The 18,101-nt window shown below is 43.5% G+C and overlaps 1 protein-coding gene across 8 annotated transcripts in view; it reads right to left on the minus strand.

Moving 5' to 3' along the window:
* Positions 1 to 18,101, minus strand: part of LOC106580407 (kinesin-like protein KIF2A) — a 34,091-nt gene that overhangs the window by 12,261 nt on the left and 3,729 nt on the right. For 5 of the 8 annotated variants that reach the window (XM_045703199.1, XM_045703194.1, XM_045703192.1 and 2 more), the window contains 12 exons: positions 6,163 to 6,257; positions 5,415 to 5,537; positions 4,977 to 5,034; positions 4,735 to 4,848; positions 4,284 to 4,328; positions 3,229 to 3,329; positions 2,932 to 3,027; positions 2,778 to 2,832; positions 1,262 to 1,424; positions 942 to 1,032; positions 686 to 749; positions 484 to 575 (listed from right to left, as the gene is read on the minus strand). In XM_045703199.1, coding sequence (XP_045559155.1) covers positions 484 to 575; positions 686 to 749; positions 942 to 1,032; positions 1,262 to 1,424; positions 2,778 to 2,832; positions 2,932 to 3,027; positions 3,229 to 3,329; positions 4,284 to 4,328; positions 4,735 to 4,848; positions 4,977 to 5,034; positions 5,415 to 5,537; positions 6,163 to 6,257 — 1,097 coding nt within the window. The remainder of the gene's footprint in view (positions 1 to 483; positions 576 to 685; positions 750 to 941; positions 1,033 to 1,261; positions 1,425 to 2,777; positions 2,833 to 2,931; positions 3,028 to 3,228; positions 3,330 to 4,283; positions 4,329 to 4,734; positions 4,849 to 4,976; positions 5,035 to 5,414; positions 5,538 to 6,162; positions 6,258 to 18,101) is intronic. The other 3 variants (XM_045703193.1, XM_045703196.1, XM_045703195.1) reach the window with 3 other exon arrangements.

Raw genomic sequence — 18,101 nt, forward strand, 5'->3', positions numbered from 1 at the left:
AACTCTCTAGAGACAGCAGGAGCGGTAGAGATACTCTCAATGATCGGCTATGAAAAGCCAACTGACACTTACTCTTGAGGTGCTGACCTGTTGCACCCTCGACAACTGTGATTATTATTATTTGACCCTGCTGGTCATTTATGAACATTTGAACATCTTGGCCATGTTCTGTTATAATCTCCACCCGGCACAGCCAGAAGAGGACTGGCCACCCCTCATAGCCTGGTTCCTCTCTAGGTTTCTTCCTAGGTTTTGGCCTTTCTAGGGAGTTTTTCCTAGCCACCGTGCTTCTACACCTGCATTGCTTGCTGTTTGGGGTTTTAGGCTGGGTTTCTGTACAGCACTTTGAGATATCAGCTGATGTAAGAAGGGCTATATAAATACATTTGATGTATAGCCACTCACGCGCGCAGCTTAGAAGGAACATTGCCTACAACCAAAACCACAAGTTGATGCTGTACAAACGAGTCATTAATCACTTGCCTTTCCACTGTAGATTTCAAAGAAGGTTGCGTACACCTGAAGATCTAACTTCTTGTAGCAGGGTTTCTTCAACATGACAAACACATCCCGAGCTGCATGAGGACAAAGGGGAAAGAGACTAAGAGAAAGTTTTACAATTGTAATTGGTTCTGAGCATTACAGCACCAACAACAATACTAAGTATCCACTGAGAATCACTTACCAGCTAATGCATAAATCCCTTTAGAACAATCCTGGTTCTTTCCAGAAAAATCTCCACCCATAGTCTGAAACAAAAGACGGCAATATTCACAGTTCTGATTGTGGGTGAAACATAAACAGAAATGAAAATGCAACAACGCTTGTACACATTGAACCTTGATGTCGCTGATGTAATGTTATTGTTAAGTTGGTGTTTAATAACTGACATGCATCAGCAGAAGAGGATGAGGAGGCTGGTGTGTGCGTGTGCGACTCACATGTGTTTTGCCACTACCAGTCTGTCCATAGGCGAAGCACGTGGCCATGCCCCTCTCAAAGATGGTCTCCACCAGGGGCCTGGCAGTAAACCTGTAGTGGAAACACACAAATCCAGTCAGTGTGTGTGCGCACACACACACACACACACACACACACACACACACACACACACACACACACACACACCATCAAAATACATTCTACACACACAAATCCAATGCAAGCAGTCCTCCTGGATTGAATTCCAGTAAAAACATACAGCTGACAAGTCAAACAAAACAGATGTTTCACTGCAACAACCGACTGCTGTCTGTCTGACCTGTAAACCATTTCATTAGTGGTGCTGTCATCAAAGGCGTAGTCGAAGCGGAAGGTCTGGTTCTCCAGGTAGCGTGTCAGGTCCACCTTCTGCTTGGGCTCATGGACCATCACCACATCCTTACTGGGGATGGTGATCACATCCAGGTCCCTTATAGTCAACTCTGGAACACACACAGCCATGTTAACGAAAGTATACAGAGAAGATACACTATATACACAAAAGTATGTGGACACCCCTTCAAATTAGCGACTTCAGCTTCACCCGTTGCTGACAGGTGAATAAAATTGAGCACACAGCCATGCAATCTCCATAAACAAGCATTGGCCTTACTGAAGAGTTCAGTGACGTTCAACGTTGCACCGTCATAGGACGCCACCTTTCCAACAAGTTTGTCAAATGTCTGCCCTGCTAGAGCTGCTCCGGTCAACTGTAAGTGCTGTTCTTGAGAAGTTGAACGTCTAGGAGCAACAACGGCTCAGCCGCAAATTGGAAGAACACACAAGCTCACAGAACAGGACCGCCGAGTGCTGAAGTGCGTAAAAATATAGTCTGTCCTCGGTTGCAACACTCACTACCAAGTTCCAAACTGTCTCTGGAAGCAACGTCAGCACAAGAACTGTTCGTCGACAGCTTCATGAAATGGGTTTCCATGGCCGACAAGCCTAACATGCGCAATGCCAAGCATTGGCTAGAGTGGTGTAAAGCTCGCCGACATTGGACTCTGGAGCAGTGGAAACGCGTTCTCTGGAGTGATGAATCACCATCTGGCAGTCTGACGGATGAATATGGGTTTGGCGGATGCCAGGAGAATGCTACCTACCCGAATGCATAGTGCAAACTAAAGTTTGGTGGAGGAGGAATAATGGTCTGGGGCAGTTTTTCATGGATCGAGCTAGGCTCCTTAGCTGAGGTGAAGGGAAATGTTAATGCTACAGCGTACAATGACATTCTACATGATTCTGTGCTTCCAACTTTGTGGCAACAGTTTGGGGAAGGCCCTTTCCTGTTTCAGCATGACAATGCCCCTGTGCACAAAGCGAGGCCCATACAGAAATAGTTTGTCGAGATCGGTGTGGAAGAACTTGACTGGCCTGGACAGAGCCCTGACCTCAACTCCATCGAACACCTTTGGGATGAATTGGAACGTCAACTGCGAGCCAGGCCTAATCGCCCAACATCAGTGCCCGACCTTACTAATGCTCTTGTGGCTGAATGCAAGCAAGTCCCCGCAGTAATGTTCCAACATCTAGTGAAAAGCCTTCCCTGAAGAGTGGAGGCTGTTATAGCAATGAAGGGGGGGACCAACTCCATATGAAAGCCCATGATATTGGAATGAGATGTTCAGACAAGCAGGTGTCAACATACTTTTGGTCATGTAGTGTAGTTTCCCTGATTGCAGGCCATAAGAAAATACCTGAACATGACTGATTATGACCATGCAAAAGCTCATAGTAGGTAAACTCATGACTGGTTCCTCATTATGATTAAAGGCTCTGTTGGATGTCCTCCTTACCTTTCTTGTTGAGTGGACGTTTCCTCACACAAACACATATTCTGTGCTCTTCAATCTGACAAAATAAAAACACACATTGATCAGGCCATTGTATTGGGACAGAGGGAGAGAGAGCAGGGAGAGGGAGAGAGAGCAGGGTATTGTCTGTACTCACCAGATCTGTGGTGGACAGCGGCCGGTAGTCCAGACTGGCACGGAAGTCTCTGATCATATACAGGATCTCATAGTTAGGGACAGTGGTGTCCACCTCCTGAGAACAGATATGATAGGTCACTGTTCAATTTATACTTGAATTCAATTAGCAAGTTATTGTCACTAAAGAAAACGTGTTCAATGCCTAACATGGCTATAGTGAGTCAATTAAATATGTGAGTCAATTATCTTATTTTATCCTCATTTTAAAAGCCCAGATATTAGAGAAGAGGATGGAAGGAGGAGGGTGCCCCTGTACCTGTGCCTTCTTCTCCCTCAGCTCCTGTTGCTGTATCCGTCGTCTCTCTCTCTTCTCCTGCAGTTTCTCCACTTCCTTCACACAGTTGGACTTCCTCCTCGCTGCCAGGAAACCCCGGCAAAGGAAGAGGAAGTCACAAACGCTGCCTTTCACAGAACATGCACACTCAACATTTCTGAAAGGGATCTCTTCCTCTGCTGGTGTTCCCCAACTATAGGGTCATCCAGACAGAGTGGTGGCTGGCTGGGGACTGGGCCTAGCTAGCATCCAGGGGGACAGCAACTTTATACAGGCCTGAGGGCAGGCTACAGCAGCTGGCACAAACCTTACCCTGGTAACCCTTCTATTCCTATTACACTACAATTCCTATTACACTACTATTACAATACACTACTATTACAATACACTACTATTACAATACTATTACAATACTATTACAATACTATTACAATACACTACTATAAGGCTCTTGACTGACCAACCACTGATCCAACAACAGTCAAATGCTGACTGGGAAAGCAAAGATATGAGTACATAGGGGACTTCTCAGTCTAGGTTCCTCAAAAGTTACATAAATCCTGCATCACATTACAGTTAGTACCATTTAGAAACCCAATTCATCATTTGAAAATCTGATTATAAGAGAGAGGAGAGTATAAAGTGAGTGTCAGTAGCCCATTTCTGATTCCACCAGACCCCAAGATATCCAGCTGAGCAGCACAGTAACCCTTCCTCCAGCATACAGCCCCATCTGAAGGCCTGCAGGCTCGTCATTCAGAGCAGAGAGCGGGGATTAATCATCTGCAGTAATCTGGGAAGGCAGGGCCAGGTCAGAACCAGAGCCAGGCTGGCCGGCAGGAAGAAAGAGAGAAATAGAGAGAGAGCTACGAGGATGTCTCTGATTCCACTGGTGGGGGGGAGCCCCCATCACTGCTTTGAATATAGCGGAAGCCTTTGGGTGAGTAATAATCACAAACTAAAGGTTCTCCAAAGGAAAGCGACAGGGCTCTAAGATAACATTAAGCATTGGGGTGGTTGGGAGAGTTGATACATACAAAGCTGTCCAAACTCCTTTCTGCTTAGCTGATGCAATGACGCTTCTGTGACAAACATGTGATCGACAAAACATAGAAAATCAGGAACATCAAGTGTATTGGTCAAATGTTATCGTAACAAATACACAACATGAAATGGAATAACAAATAATATTTCCGGGGCTTGCTTAGGAGGGTGAAAATGACAGAACATTCAGATTTCTCGGAATGAGAAATATGTCAAAATGAAACTCCTACATAGAATTATTTTTTACCTTTATTTAACTAGGCAAGTCAGTTATTAAGAACAAATTCTTATTTTCAATGACGGCCTAGGAACAGTCTGTTAACTGCCTGTTCAGGGGCAGAATGACAGATTTGTACCTTGTCAGCTCGGGGATTTGAACTTGCAACCTTTCGGTTACTAGTCCATCGCTCTAACCACTAGGCTACCCTGCCGTGATGTTCCTACCGTTGGCTAACTGTTGGGCTGTCTGGGCCTGAGTGGGCTGGGCTGGCTGCTGAGCGGGAGGAGGAGAAGGCTCTAGCTGCTGGGGTGGAGCTGGTCTGGCCCGGGTCGACACCACTGTGGAACACACAACACAGAGAGTTATCGAGAGGGCCTGTTTCAAGTGAATTAAGCAACATGGTACCCATGAACATTTCAAGACAATGTTCAACTGTCAATGATCAAAAACAAGTACACACACAAACCTCTGTTATCCCTGGACGGAGTGCCATTCTTAGCGGGCGCTATTGTTCGCCGGTTCTGCTAAAGAACACAAAAGACGGAGATAAGATAAATGCATTGACAAAAATAATTGAAGCCATGACTATTAAACCGTAATCATGGTTTACGAAATGATTTTACCCAGCAGATCACTAGAACACAACACTTCTCACTCCCATGACTGCAAAATAAGGGTTATAAAAATGGACAATTACTGAGAATCAGATTACTGGAGCTTCCTTTGTTCGCATCTATTCTGTGTTTTGTTTTGCCACTCCAGCAGTGGGCCTCTGAGGCCACACACTGCACCATAGGCAATATATCAGGTTCTATATCTATGCACTACACAGGCAGACTTCACCCTGCGGTGGTTATACTAGCAGTCCATAACAAAACTAAATTCCGTCGCATGAAGCGCTCACCTTGGTGATCTTGTTGACCTTCACAGAGGTGGGCGTTGGTGGGGGCGGGGTCTCTGGGCTGGGGGCGATCTCCTCTGCTGGGGCCACATCTGGGTTTAGTGCAAATATACTCTCCAAGTCAATCTGGACAGAGAGAAGAGTGTGTCACTGTAATTGTACCTAACCCATAGAGTTGCTCCTGAACAATTCCACTAGTCCCTTCTCTTCGCCCTTCTTGTGTGTGTCTGTGTGTGGTGTGGCAATAAATGTGTTGACTGTACATCTATCTCCTACTAGTCATCATTACCACACCTTCTAACAGAGGCCACAACCAATTGGTACCCTTTTTAAATGGTCCTTCGAGCCATACTTTTCAAGTCAATATTCAACAGGAGATCTAACACAATATACTCTACACATCAATATGCAGAAGAGATGAGGTGCAAATATACTCAGTTAATATGTACCTTATATGTTAGTATATGGAGAGCAGAGAGGTATATCCGTGTAGCTCAGAGGAGCAGAGAGCAGTAGGACAACATCTGTATTCAACAGCAAAGCTCAGGAAATATGACTGCTGTAAAGCTCTCTAAACTCATGTATATTCAGGACAGAGTGTGATGTTTGGCAGAACTGTAGAACATGCAGAAGGATTGTGTAATCTCCAAAACTGTAGAATGTCTTCAGATGCATTATTCATAGGGCTCAATGCCTAAGAGCTGAGCGGACGCTGGCTGTTCGTGCTAAGCTACTAGCTAGGCTTGTTTACCTCTTTCCCTTTGGTGTCTCCATTTTCTATCCACTCCACGGTGACGCTCTCGTTGTCTTCATTCAACGACGTGACCATGGCTTGGTGTATTCGTCCTGTAACAAAGCACGTGTGGTTGTTCATTATTTGACAATCACCCACAGCACAGAGAAGTTGGAAGACTAAAGGGGAGTTCTCTGAAAGGTAACAAATTTGTTAATTACTTAAAATTGTTGCACAGTACTGTCCTAACTCTGGCCTACACTACTCACAGTGCACTACAGCCATTAGGGATGACTGACTGCATGAAACATCTTTATTGTAAGGGCAGGAGTGGGAGGACTTTCCCCAGGGAATCAGTCAGCAGGGAAGACTGTAGTTACTAGTAGCTACCCAACTGGAGAAATGCACAGATACCTGCAGCACACACACTTCAACATGCTCTCTGAAACCGTACGGCTATGCCAGCCTGACAACACAGTATAGAACATTAGAAAATAATTGGCCTTAAAACATCCCAAACTAGCTCCTCCAGGACGTTACTCAACAGAAGTGTGTGAAGACAAGAGAGGTGGTCTATCTAAACTTCAGCCACAGACATGCCATTTAACAGACGCTTTTATCCAAAGCAAGTTACTGTCATGCATGCATACATTTTAAATATGGGTGGCCCTGGGAATCAAACCCACAACCCTGGCGGTGCAATCACCATGCTCTACCAACTGAGACATAAAGCCATGTCATACAAGTTAGGAAGCATATAGTCAATATAAATGGAGTTACCCTTTCCCTGTCCTCCCTCCCATCTACTGCTGGTCTAAATACACACTTCACAGACAGCCTGAGTTGAGCCTGCTCCATAATTACCAGCTACTTCCTGTGCCTAACCCTGGTCTATGACACATTACATCCCCTGGCTGCTGACTGTCAGGGGGAAAGCAGAGGGGGGGGACATGTTCCCAGCATTCATTATTTAGAGCAGAGAGCTCTATGGATGCTTTTAGTGTTCTCTGCTGAGTTCTACAGCGCACAGCAGTGAAAGCCAGCTTAAATGTCTCAGTAGCAGAATAAGAATCCCTTTGGCTGACTTTTATTGTGAAGATCTCAGATAGTAATAGTGTCAGACAGTGATGTAAAAAATAGCTTACATCAGCACTGACAGAGGTGGCAAGTGAAATGTGGAACATGCGGTCAGATGCCTGTGTCATGAGTCCATATGCATGTCACTCCACCATGATGTCTTTCTCTCGCCTCTTTGGCAGATCTGCTCTAGAAAACCCTGCTTCTGGTCAAGAGGGACACACCAACTGATGTGTGTGTCTTAGTGAGCCTATGCACTACTACACTGACCTGAAGAAATACAACTTGATGAAATAGAACTTGCTGCATAGAGACTGTGTGTGTGTGATTCTGAGAGCTGTGTCTCAGAGATCTTTACGGTAGGGCTGGACCAGCGCCAAGCTGGCAGTTAAATCCCATCTTGGATCCGCAGGTTAGTTGCAAGCTACCCTGGCAACAGCAGGTGACTGTAGACACGCAATAGCAGATAGACAGCACTACTTAAGAACAGGGACACATGGGAGGTGACAGAGCCCAGTGTGTTCAGGAGGATTAGATAAGGACACACAGACGTAACTCAGGAAAAGTAACCGCTTGCCATTGTGGAGGGAGCAAGGGCAACAGCCAGCACTAGTTACAGTAAAAAGAAGCGCACATTCACCAGACTAATAGTGGATATAAGCTGGCTTGCGGGGAGAACATGCCAACCATTGACAATGAGTAAAAAGGAGTTGACATGATACTGAACAGACTGGCACTCAGGCTTGCAAGACCTGATGCAATTGAATAACTAAGAATGGAGAATGCCCCGGTCCTCCAGGAACTTCCTTGTACAGACCAACCAATCACCACACTATCTCAGCAGCTTTACCCACACACTCCTCAAACAGCACTACATGCCAACAGAATCTGTATTGTGTATTCTGTGTGTAGAGAAACTTACACAACACATGCATCCAGCTCATCTGTAAACATGTGAATAGTAACTGACAGGTGAATGGTACCCTGTCCGTGTGCACTGACTGCAGTGCAGTGCCATACTCTAGCCATTCGTTCTAAAATACTAACCTAAGGTGACTAAAAGCATCCGCATGCTTCCCAGCTGAAGCAGTTCGTTAGAGTTCGTGCATACAGTACCAGTCAAAAGTTTGGACACACCTACTCAATAAAGGGTTTTTCTTTTTTACTATTTTCTACATCGTAGAATAATAGAAGACATCAAAACGTTGAAATAATATATCAAGATTATCCTACCAACAGGACATTAAAAACAGAGTCGTAGCTGAATGACGACACGGATAATATTGAGCTGGCGGGATTTTCCATGCGTCGGCAGGACAGAGAAGCAACGTCTGGTAAGATGAGGGGTGGGGGTCTGTGTCCATTTGTCAATAACAGCTGGTGAGTCATGTCTAATATTAAAGAAGTCTCGAGGTATTGCTTGCCTGAGGTAGAGTACCTTATGATAAACTGTAGACCACAATATCTACCAAGAGAGTTCTCATCTATATTGTTCGTCTATTTAAATAATAATAAATGAAAAAACAAAAACACTCTAGACCACCTTTACCCCACACACAGAGACGCATACAAAGCTCTCCCTCGCCCTCCATTTGGCAAATCTGACCATAATCCTCCTGATTACTGCTTACAAGCCAAAACTAAGGCAGGAAGTACCAGTTACTCCCACAATACGCTAAAAGGGACTGTTTTTCTAGCACAGACTGGAATATGTTCCGGGATTCATCCAATGGCATAGAGGAGTACAACACATCAGTCACTGGCTTCATCAATAAGTGCATTGATGACGTCGTCCCCACAGTGACCGTATGTACATATCCCAACCAGAAGCCATAGATTACAGGCAACATCCGCATCGAGCTAAAGGCTAGAGCTGCCACTTTCAAGGAGCAGGACACTAATCCGGATGCTAAGAAATCCCCCTATTCCCTCAGACGAACCATCAAACAGGCAAAGCGTCAATACAGGATTCAGATTGAATCCTACTATACCGGCTCTGGCGCTCGTCGGATGTGGCAGGGCTTGAAAACGATTATGGACTACAAAGGGAAACCCAGCTGCAAGCTGCACAGTGACGTGAGCCTACCAGAAGAGCTAAACCCCTTTTATGCTCGCTTCGAGGCAAGCAACACAGAAGCATGCATGAGTGCACAATCTGTTACGGACGAAAGTGTGACAACACTCTCCGTAGCCGATGTAAGCAAGACAGGTCAACATTCACAAGGCCACGGGGCCAGACGGATTACCAGGACGTGTACAAAAGACCAACTGGCAAGTGTCTTCACTGACATTTTCAACCTCTCCCTGACCGAGTCAGAAATACCTGTTGTTGAAGTCTGAAGTTTACATACACTTAGGTTGGAGTCATTAAAACTCGTTTTTCAACCACTCCACAAATTTCTTGTTAACAAACTATAGTTTTGGCAAGTCGGTTAGGACATCTACTTTGTGCATGACACAAGTCATTTTTCCAACAATTGTTTAGACCGATTACTTCACATATAATTCAATGTATCACAATTCCAGTGGGTCAGAAGTTTACATACACTAAGTTGACTGTGCCTTTAAACAGCTTGGAAAACTCCAGAAAACGATGTCATGGCTTTAGAAGCTTCTGATAGGCTAAGCGATATCATTTGAGTCAGTTGGAGGTGTACCGGTGGATGCATTTCAAGGCCTACCTTCAAACTCGGTACCTCTTTGCTTGACATCATGGGAAAATCAAAAGAAATCAGCCAAGACCTCAGAAAAAAAATTGTAGACCTCCACAAGTCTGGCTCATCCTTGGGAGCAATTTCCAAATGCCTGAAGGTACCACGTTCATCTGTACAAACAATAGTACGCAAGTATAAACACCATGGAAGCACACAGTCGTCATACCGCCCAGGAAGGAGACGCGTTCCGTCTCCTAGAGATGAACGTACTTTGGTGCGAAAAGTACAAATCAATCCCAGAACAATAGCAAAGGACCTTGTGAAGGTGCTGGAGGAAACCGGTACAAAAGTATCTATATCCACAGTAAAACGAGTCCTATAATCGACATAACCTGAAAGGCCGCTCAGCAAGGAAGAAGCCACTGCTCCAAAACTGCCATAAAAAAGCCAGACCACGGTTTGCAACTGCACATGGGGACAAAGATCGTACTTTTCTGGAGAAATGTCCTCTGATCTGATGAAACAAAAATAGAACTGTTTGGCCATAACGACCATCGACCATCCCCTGGATCCTGGGGAGGCTTGCAAGCCTGAAGAACACCATCCCAACCGTGAAGCACGGGGGTGGCAGCATCATGTTGTAGGGGTGCTTTGCTGCAGGAGGGACTGGTGCACTTCACAAAATAGATGGCATCATGAGGCAGGAAAATGAAGTGGATATATTGAAGCAACATCTGAAGATATCAGTCAGGAAGTTAAAGCTTGGTCGCAAATGGGTCCTCCAAAGGGACAATGACCCCAAGCATACTTGCAAAGTTGTGGTAAAATGGCTTAAGGACAACAAAGTCAAGGTATTAGAGTGGCCATCACAAAGCCCTGACCTCAATCCCATAGAACATTTGTGGGCAGAACTGAAAAAGCGTGTGCAAGCAAGGAGGACTACAAACCTGACTCAGTTACACCAGCTCTGTCAGGAGGAATGGGCCAACATTCACCCAACTTATTGTGGGAAGCTTGTGGAAGGCTACCCGAAACATTTGACCCAAGTTACCGGAACCCCCTGTATATTTGGTATGTCTTACTTTTTGTTATTTTTTTACTTGAGTTAATTTGGTAAATATTTTCTTAACTCTTAATTGAACTGCACTGCTGGTTAAGGGCTTGTAAGTAAGCATTTCACGGTAGGGTCTCACCCATTGTCTTCAGCGACTGTGACAAATAAAGTTACATTTTATTTGATTTTGAATCATGTAGTAACCTTAAAGAAAAAGTAGCCACCCTTTGCCTTGATGACAGCTTTGCACACACTTGGCATTATCTCAACCAGCTTCACCTAGACTGCTTTTCCAACAGTCTTGAAGGAGTTCCCAGATATGCTGAGCACTTGTTAGCTGCTTTTCCTTCACTTTGCGGTCCAACTCATCTCAAACCATCTCAATTGGGATGAGGTTGGGTAAATGATGCATCACTCCATCGCTCTCCTTCTTGGTAAAATAGCCCTTACACAGCCTGGAGGTGTTGGGTCATTGTCCTGTTGAAAAACAAATGATAGTGGGACTAAGTGCAAACCAGATGGAGGGATGGAGCATTGCTGCTGAATGCTGTGGTAGCCATGCTGGTTAAGTGTGCCTTGAATTCTAAATAAAATCACTGACAGTGTCACTAACACTTTGTTTTTGCATTATTTAAACCAAATTGAACGTTTCTTTATTTATTTGAGACTAAATTGATTTTATTGATGTATTATAACTTAATAAGTGTTCATTCAGCATTGTTGTAATTGTCATTATTACAAATATATATATAAAAATTGTCCGATTAATCGGTATTGGCCTTTTTTGGTCCTCCAATAAATCGGTATCGGGGTTGAAAAATCATAATCGGTCAACTTCGAATTCAGACCACTTCACTTTTTTCAAATGTTGTTACATTACAGCCTTATTCTAAAAAGGGATTACATAGTTTCACCCCCCACCACCATCTACACACAATATCCCATAATGACAAAGCAAAAACATGTTTTTCAAAATGTTTGCAAATGTATAAAAAATAAACTGAAATATCACATTTACATAAGTATTCAGACCCTTTACATAGTACTTGGTTGAAGCGCCTCATGCAGCGATTACAGCCTTGAGTCTTCTTGGGTATTACATTACAAGCTTGGCACACGGATCCTATCAAGCTCTGTCAGGTTGGATGGGGAGCGTCGTTGCACAGATATTTTCAGGACTCTCCAGAGATGTTCGATCGGGTACAAGTATGGGCTCTGGCTGGGCCAATCAAGGACATTCAGAGACTTGTCCAGAAGCCACTCATGTGTTGTCTTGGCTGTGTGCTTAGTGTCGTTGTCCTGTTGGAAGGTGAACCATTGCCCCAGTCTGAGGTCCTGAACACGCTGGAGCATGTTATAATTCAAGGAGTTCTGCACTTTCTTCTGTTCATCTTCCCCTGGATCCTGACTAGTCCCAGTCCCTGCCACTGAAAAACATCCCCACAGCATGATGCTGCCACCACCATGCTTCACCGTAGGGATGGTTTTGGCCAGGTGATGAGCGATGCTTGGTTTCCTCCAGACGTGAGGACAGTGTGGTTAGATTAACGAGAGTCTTGTCTTTAAAATGCTGTAAAATAGTCATATGTTTGAGAAATTGAAGTAATAGCATTTCAAGGTATTTGAAAATCGCGCCACGGGATTCAACTGGCTGTTGCGTAGGTGGGATGAATTCGTCCCGCCTTGCACAGAGAGGTTAATCTAACCACACTGTCCGATTTCAAAAAGGCTTTACAACGAAAGCAAAACATTAGATTATGTCAGCAGAGTACCCAGCCAGAAATAATCAGACACCCATTTTTCAAGCTAGCATATAATGTCACAAAAACCCAGAAGACAGCTAAATGCAGCACTAACCTTTGATGATCTTCATCAGATGACACACCTAGGACATTGTTATACAATACATGCATGTTTTTTTCAATCAAGTTCATATTTATATCAAAAACCAGCTTTTTACATTAGCATGTGACGTTCAGAACTAGCATACCCCCCGCAAACTTCCGGGGAATTTACTAACAATTTACTAAATTACTCAAGATAAACGTTCACAAAAAGCATAACAACTATTTTAAGAATTATAGATACAGAACTCCTTTGTGCAATCGAGGTGTCCGATTTTAAAATAGCTTTTCGGTGAAAGCACATTTTGCAATATTCTCAGTAGATAGCCCAGCCATCACGGCTAGCCATTTAGACACCCACCAAGTTTAGCCCTGACCAAAGTCAGATTTACTATTACAAAAGTTTGATTACCTTTGTTGTCTTCGTCAGAATGCACTCCCAGGACTGCTACTTCAATAACAAATTTTGGTTTGGTCCAAAATAATCCATCGTTATATCCAAATAGCGGCGTTTTGTTTGTGCGTTCCAGACACTATCCGAAATGGTAAAGAAGGGTCGTGCGCAATTCGTGACAAAAAAAATCTAAATATTCCATTACCGTACTTCGAAGCATGTCAACCGCTGTTTAAAATCAATTTTTATGCAATTTTTCTCGTAAAAAAGCGATAATATTCCGACCGGGAATCTCCGTTTAGGTGAACAGAGGAAAGAAAACAAAGCTTTCGGTCGAAGCGGGCACGAGCCTGAGTCTCACAGTACTGTAACCAGCCACTACCCAAACGCGCTACTTTGTTTCAGCCAGAGCCTGCAAAGCCACGATTCAGCTTTTTGCCGCCTTCTGAGAGCCTATGGCAGCCGTAGGAAGTGTCACGTAACAGCAGAGATCCTTTGTAATGGATAGAGATGGCAAAGAAGGACAAGAAATGGTCAGACAGGGTACTTCCTGTACAGAATCTTCTCAGGTTTTGACCTGCCATTTGAGTTCTGTTATACTCACAGACACCATTCAAACAGTTTTAGAAACTTTGGAGTGTTTTCTATCCAAAGCCAATAATTATATGCATATTCTAGTTACTGGGCAGGAGTAGTAACCAGATTAAATCGGGTACGTTTTTTATCCAGCCGTGTCAATACTGCCCCCTAGCCCTAACAGGTTAATGATCAATGGGTCAGAGACATGGGAGGAATTTCAGTCTGGGACTCATAGCAATTTCTCATTGGTCCAAATTGTTTATACATTGAACCTGAAACAGGATACTTGATATTTGGCCATTGGCCCAGTTTTATTGCAAGGAATTCTAATTGGTCAACCACAGGCTAGGGCTGGGTTATAAAGAACATCCCATCCCTTTGTTCTGTGGAGAGAATCAGAGGAGAGAATCACTGAGGACAGGGGAGAATAAACATCTACCTCCCCGCATGATTTGTCCTCTTTGAATAAACCCATTTTTGTCCCCTGATTTTCTTTGGGGTCTGTGTTATTGAAGAGTAACATCAACTGCTAGCAGTTAGAGTCCCGGAGGGTCAGAGTCACGCTCCTTGAATGCGACAGCTCTACCCTTTAACCCAGTGTGGATGTTGCCTGTTATCCATGGCTTCTGGTATGTACGTACGGTCACTATGGGGACGACGTCATCAATGCACTTATTGATGAAGCCAGTGACTGATGTGGGGTACTCCTCAATGCCATTGGAAGAATCCCGGAACATATTCCAGTCTGTGCTAGCAAAACAGTCCTGTAGCTTAGCATCTCCGTCTTCTGACCACTTATTATTGACCGAGTAACTGGTGCTTCCTGCTTTAGTTTTTTCTGCTAAGTAGGAATAAGAAGCATAGAATTATGGTCAGATTTGCCAAATGGAGGGTGAGGGAGAGCTTTGTACGCATCTCTGTGTGTATAGCAAAAGGTGGTCTAGTTTTCTTTCTCTGGTTGCACATGTAAAATGCTGGTAGAAATTAAGTTTCCCTGCATTAAAGTCCCCGGCCACTAGGAGCGCCGCCTCTGGATGAGGCAGTTTTTAATCTTTGCTTTACTGTAAAAGGCTTTACACTTTTTTTTTTTGTAAAAAAAAAAAAAAAGCCTCTGGTATTATTTAACATTTATTTAGTGTCATTTACACTGTTCCAAATTGCCCGAAAAAAAAACAAAAACTAATAATGCTCCTTTTTCTTGATCTCTTATTATTACTATTATGATGATCATCATTATAATAATAATAATGTGATTATCATTAGTAGGCTTAGTACAGCAGCCTTGTATAACCACCATTGAGCTGTAGACCTAAGAGCGCATCCTGTTGAGTCTTAATACGGTAACTTACTTAGGCCTATATTTCAATACTCATAGGTTACTGTATCAGTCATTTATTCGTTCACGTCATCACACAGCATACGAAGTCATTCATGATTTGAAATGCAATCAAGCATTTTTGTTTTAAAATAAAGTGAGCCTTGAATAATTAGCTTAAACAATAAATAAACCGTTCCATTTCAGAAATTGCATTCACGAATGAATGCGACTGTTTTTAGTCTTTGCTATAAAGGCTTAGCAAAAAAAACATTACAACAGACTCTCTGGTACGCTTATAAAAGTTAGTGTTGTTCCAAACAGTCAGAAAACTTATATTGTAATGTAACAGCACCTGTTTGGCACACATAATATGCATGCAGAGCTTGCTACTTATTTTTCTTGATCTCCAGTATTTTCCACAACTAGTCGAATGAATTCCACACATCGGACTTCCCCTTTACCTCATGAGCAACCAGTAGCCTGCACCCATTTCGGTGTTACGGTGTTCAGAGTTTATTATAACCAATTTATTGATGTGATTATATGCTATACAGTGTAGGTCAGACCCTACTGGTCACGTGCATGCGATGCATAGATGTCACGTAAAGACAGTAAGGGTTGAGGGAATGTTTTTCCTAAAAATTAGGGATTTCGGTAACAGAACTCTTCAGTCAGAAATGGCTGTAATTGTGTTGCAGCTTCAGCAACACGGACAGAGCAATAAACACCATGGTGAAGAAAGACAACGGGTGCTTGTCACAGTCACTCCCTGTCTTATTTTTTTAAGACAGCGTAGCAAGTCAGCCTGGCCAGGCACAATCAAATCAATTGCTGGTCGGACTCCCTCTAGTCATTTGTGTATCTTAATTATTTAATCAAACAGTAAAGCATCAGACAAGCTCAGTGAATATAGTTGATTTGACTAAAACACAGGATGTTTCTACATGTGTAAAAATACCCTTTTAAAAACATTTTGACCAATCGATTTCTCAAAATAACAGACGACTCTTGGTCAACAAAGATTTTTTTGGGGTTGGGGACAGCCCTAGATTAATCCAAAGAAAAAACTTAAAACTAAGTTTCCCCTTTTATCTGTGGATTAATTGTCAGAGTAGAGAACACACGATTTTGTATGACACAAAATGGGTCAAAATTCTAGAAAGATCCAACAACAAAAAAATGATCTGCATTCAAAGTAAAATAAAATGTTTTCTTCCCAGGACAAATTAGTTTGCAACAACAAGCTAGGTAAATGTCCATGAATTTTGCGTGTTTCGACCTGACCCCAAATTAATATAGTTGGTTCACAGTTGGTTTTTGGCATTTTAACCTGCGTGTCATGAAAGTGTCTGGTCAGCGTCTGGTCAGCCTGTTACATCTGGAGTATTTCTCGTCTTATCCGGTGTCCTGTGTGAATTTAAATATGCTCTCTCTAATTCTCTCTTTTTTTCATTTCTCTCTCTTGGAGGACATGAGCCCTAGGACCATCTGGCATGATGACTTCTTGCTGTCCCCAGTCCACCTGGCCGTGCTGCTGCTCCAGTTTCAACTGTTCTGCCTGCGGCTATGGAACCCTGACCTGTTCACCGGACGTGCTACCTGTCCCAGACCTGCTGTTTTCAACTCTCTAGAGACAGCAGGAGTGGTAGAGATACTCTCAATGATCAGCTATGAAAAAGCCAACTGACACTTACTCTTGAGTTGCTGACTTGTTGCACCCTCGACAACTACTATGATTATTATTATTTGACCATGCTGGTCATTTATGAACATTTCAACATCTTGGCCATGTTCTGTTATAATCTCCACCCGGCACAGCCAGAAGAGGACTGGCCACCCCTCATAGCCTGGTTCCTCTCTAGGTTTTGGCCTGTCTAGGGAGTTTTTCCTAGCCACCGTGCTTCTACACCTGCATTGCTTGCTGTTTGGGGCTTTAGGCTGGGTTTCTGTACAGCACTTTGCGATATCAGAAGGGCTATATAGATACATTTGATTTGGTGGGGATAGACAAAAATCAACCTTCACGTGCGGAGCCGATTTGGTGAAGCTGTCAGAAAGAACCTGTCACTGACTAGGAGGAACAATCATAGGGTAACAGATTAGCCCAAATACTGTAGGTTTAAATATGACAAATGGCCTAACACTACGTTTTCCGTGAATGGAGCATCCGGTCTGTCAAATACACTCATCTCTAAGAAAACCTCTCGAACTCTGACTGGTTGCATCACACAACAATAAGCATGCAGAGAGGCCAGTCTGTTACATTATAGTCTATGGACTTATGTATCCATAGTTGTTGATCCAATTAGATGATGATGATGATACAGTACAATATAGGGTAGCTCAAACATGACTCCTCCATTTTTGAGCAAGAAAGTTAACCCCCTACAACAACTGCTCCTGGGCGCCGATGATGTGGACGTCAATTAAGGCACATCGCTGATTGAGGGGTTGCATTTCGGTCAAATGCATTCAGTTGTGCAACTGACTAGGTATCCCCTTTCCCCCCTTCCCTATTCCCAATGGGCACAACTTTATAGTGCTGCAGGAGAGAATAATCCTGCTTTCTCTCCAACTGCCTCAAAGCAGATGATCTAAAGTGGGCTTAAAGAGTAGACATTGTTTACCATGGTGGCCCACTTCGGTGCTGAAACCTGGCTGAGTGGGTGTGTTGACACTAGAGGTCGACCGATTAAGTCAGCATGGCCGATTAATTAGGGCTGATTTCAAGTTTCCAATAATCTCATCTGCATTTTTGGACGCCGATTACATTGCACTCCACGAGGAGACTGCGTGGCAGGCTGACCACCTGTTACCCGAGTGCAGCAAGGAGCCAAGGTAAGTTGCTAGCTAGCATTAAACTTACCTTTAAAAAAAAAATTAAAATAATCAATCTTAACTACACATGGTTGATGATATTACTAGTTTATCTAGCTTGTCCTGCGTTGCATATAATCGATGCAGTGCCTGTTAATTTATCATTGAATCCCAGCCTACTTCGACAAACGGGTGTTGATTTAACAAATGCATTAGCAAA

Source organism: Salmo salar, chromosome ssa20 (assembly GCF_905237065.1).
Source record: "Salmo salar chromosome ssa20, Ssal_v3.1, whole genome shotgun sequence".
Classification (NCBI taxonomy): Eukaryota; Metazoa; Chordata; class Actinopteri; order Salmoniformes; family Salmonidae; genus Salmo; species Salmo salar.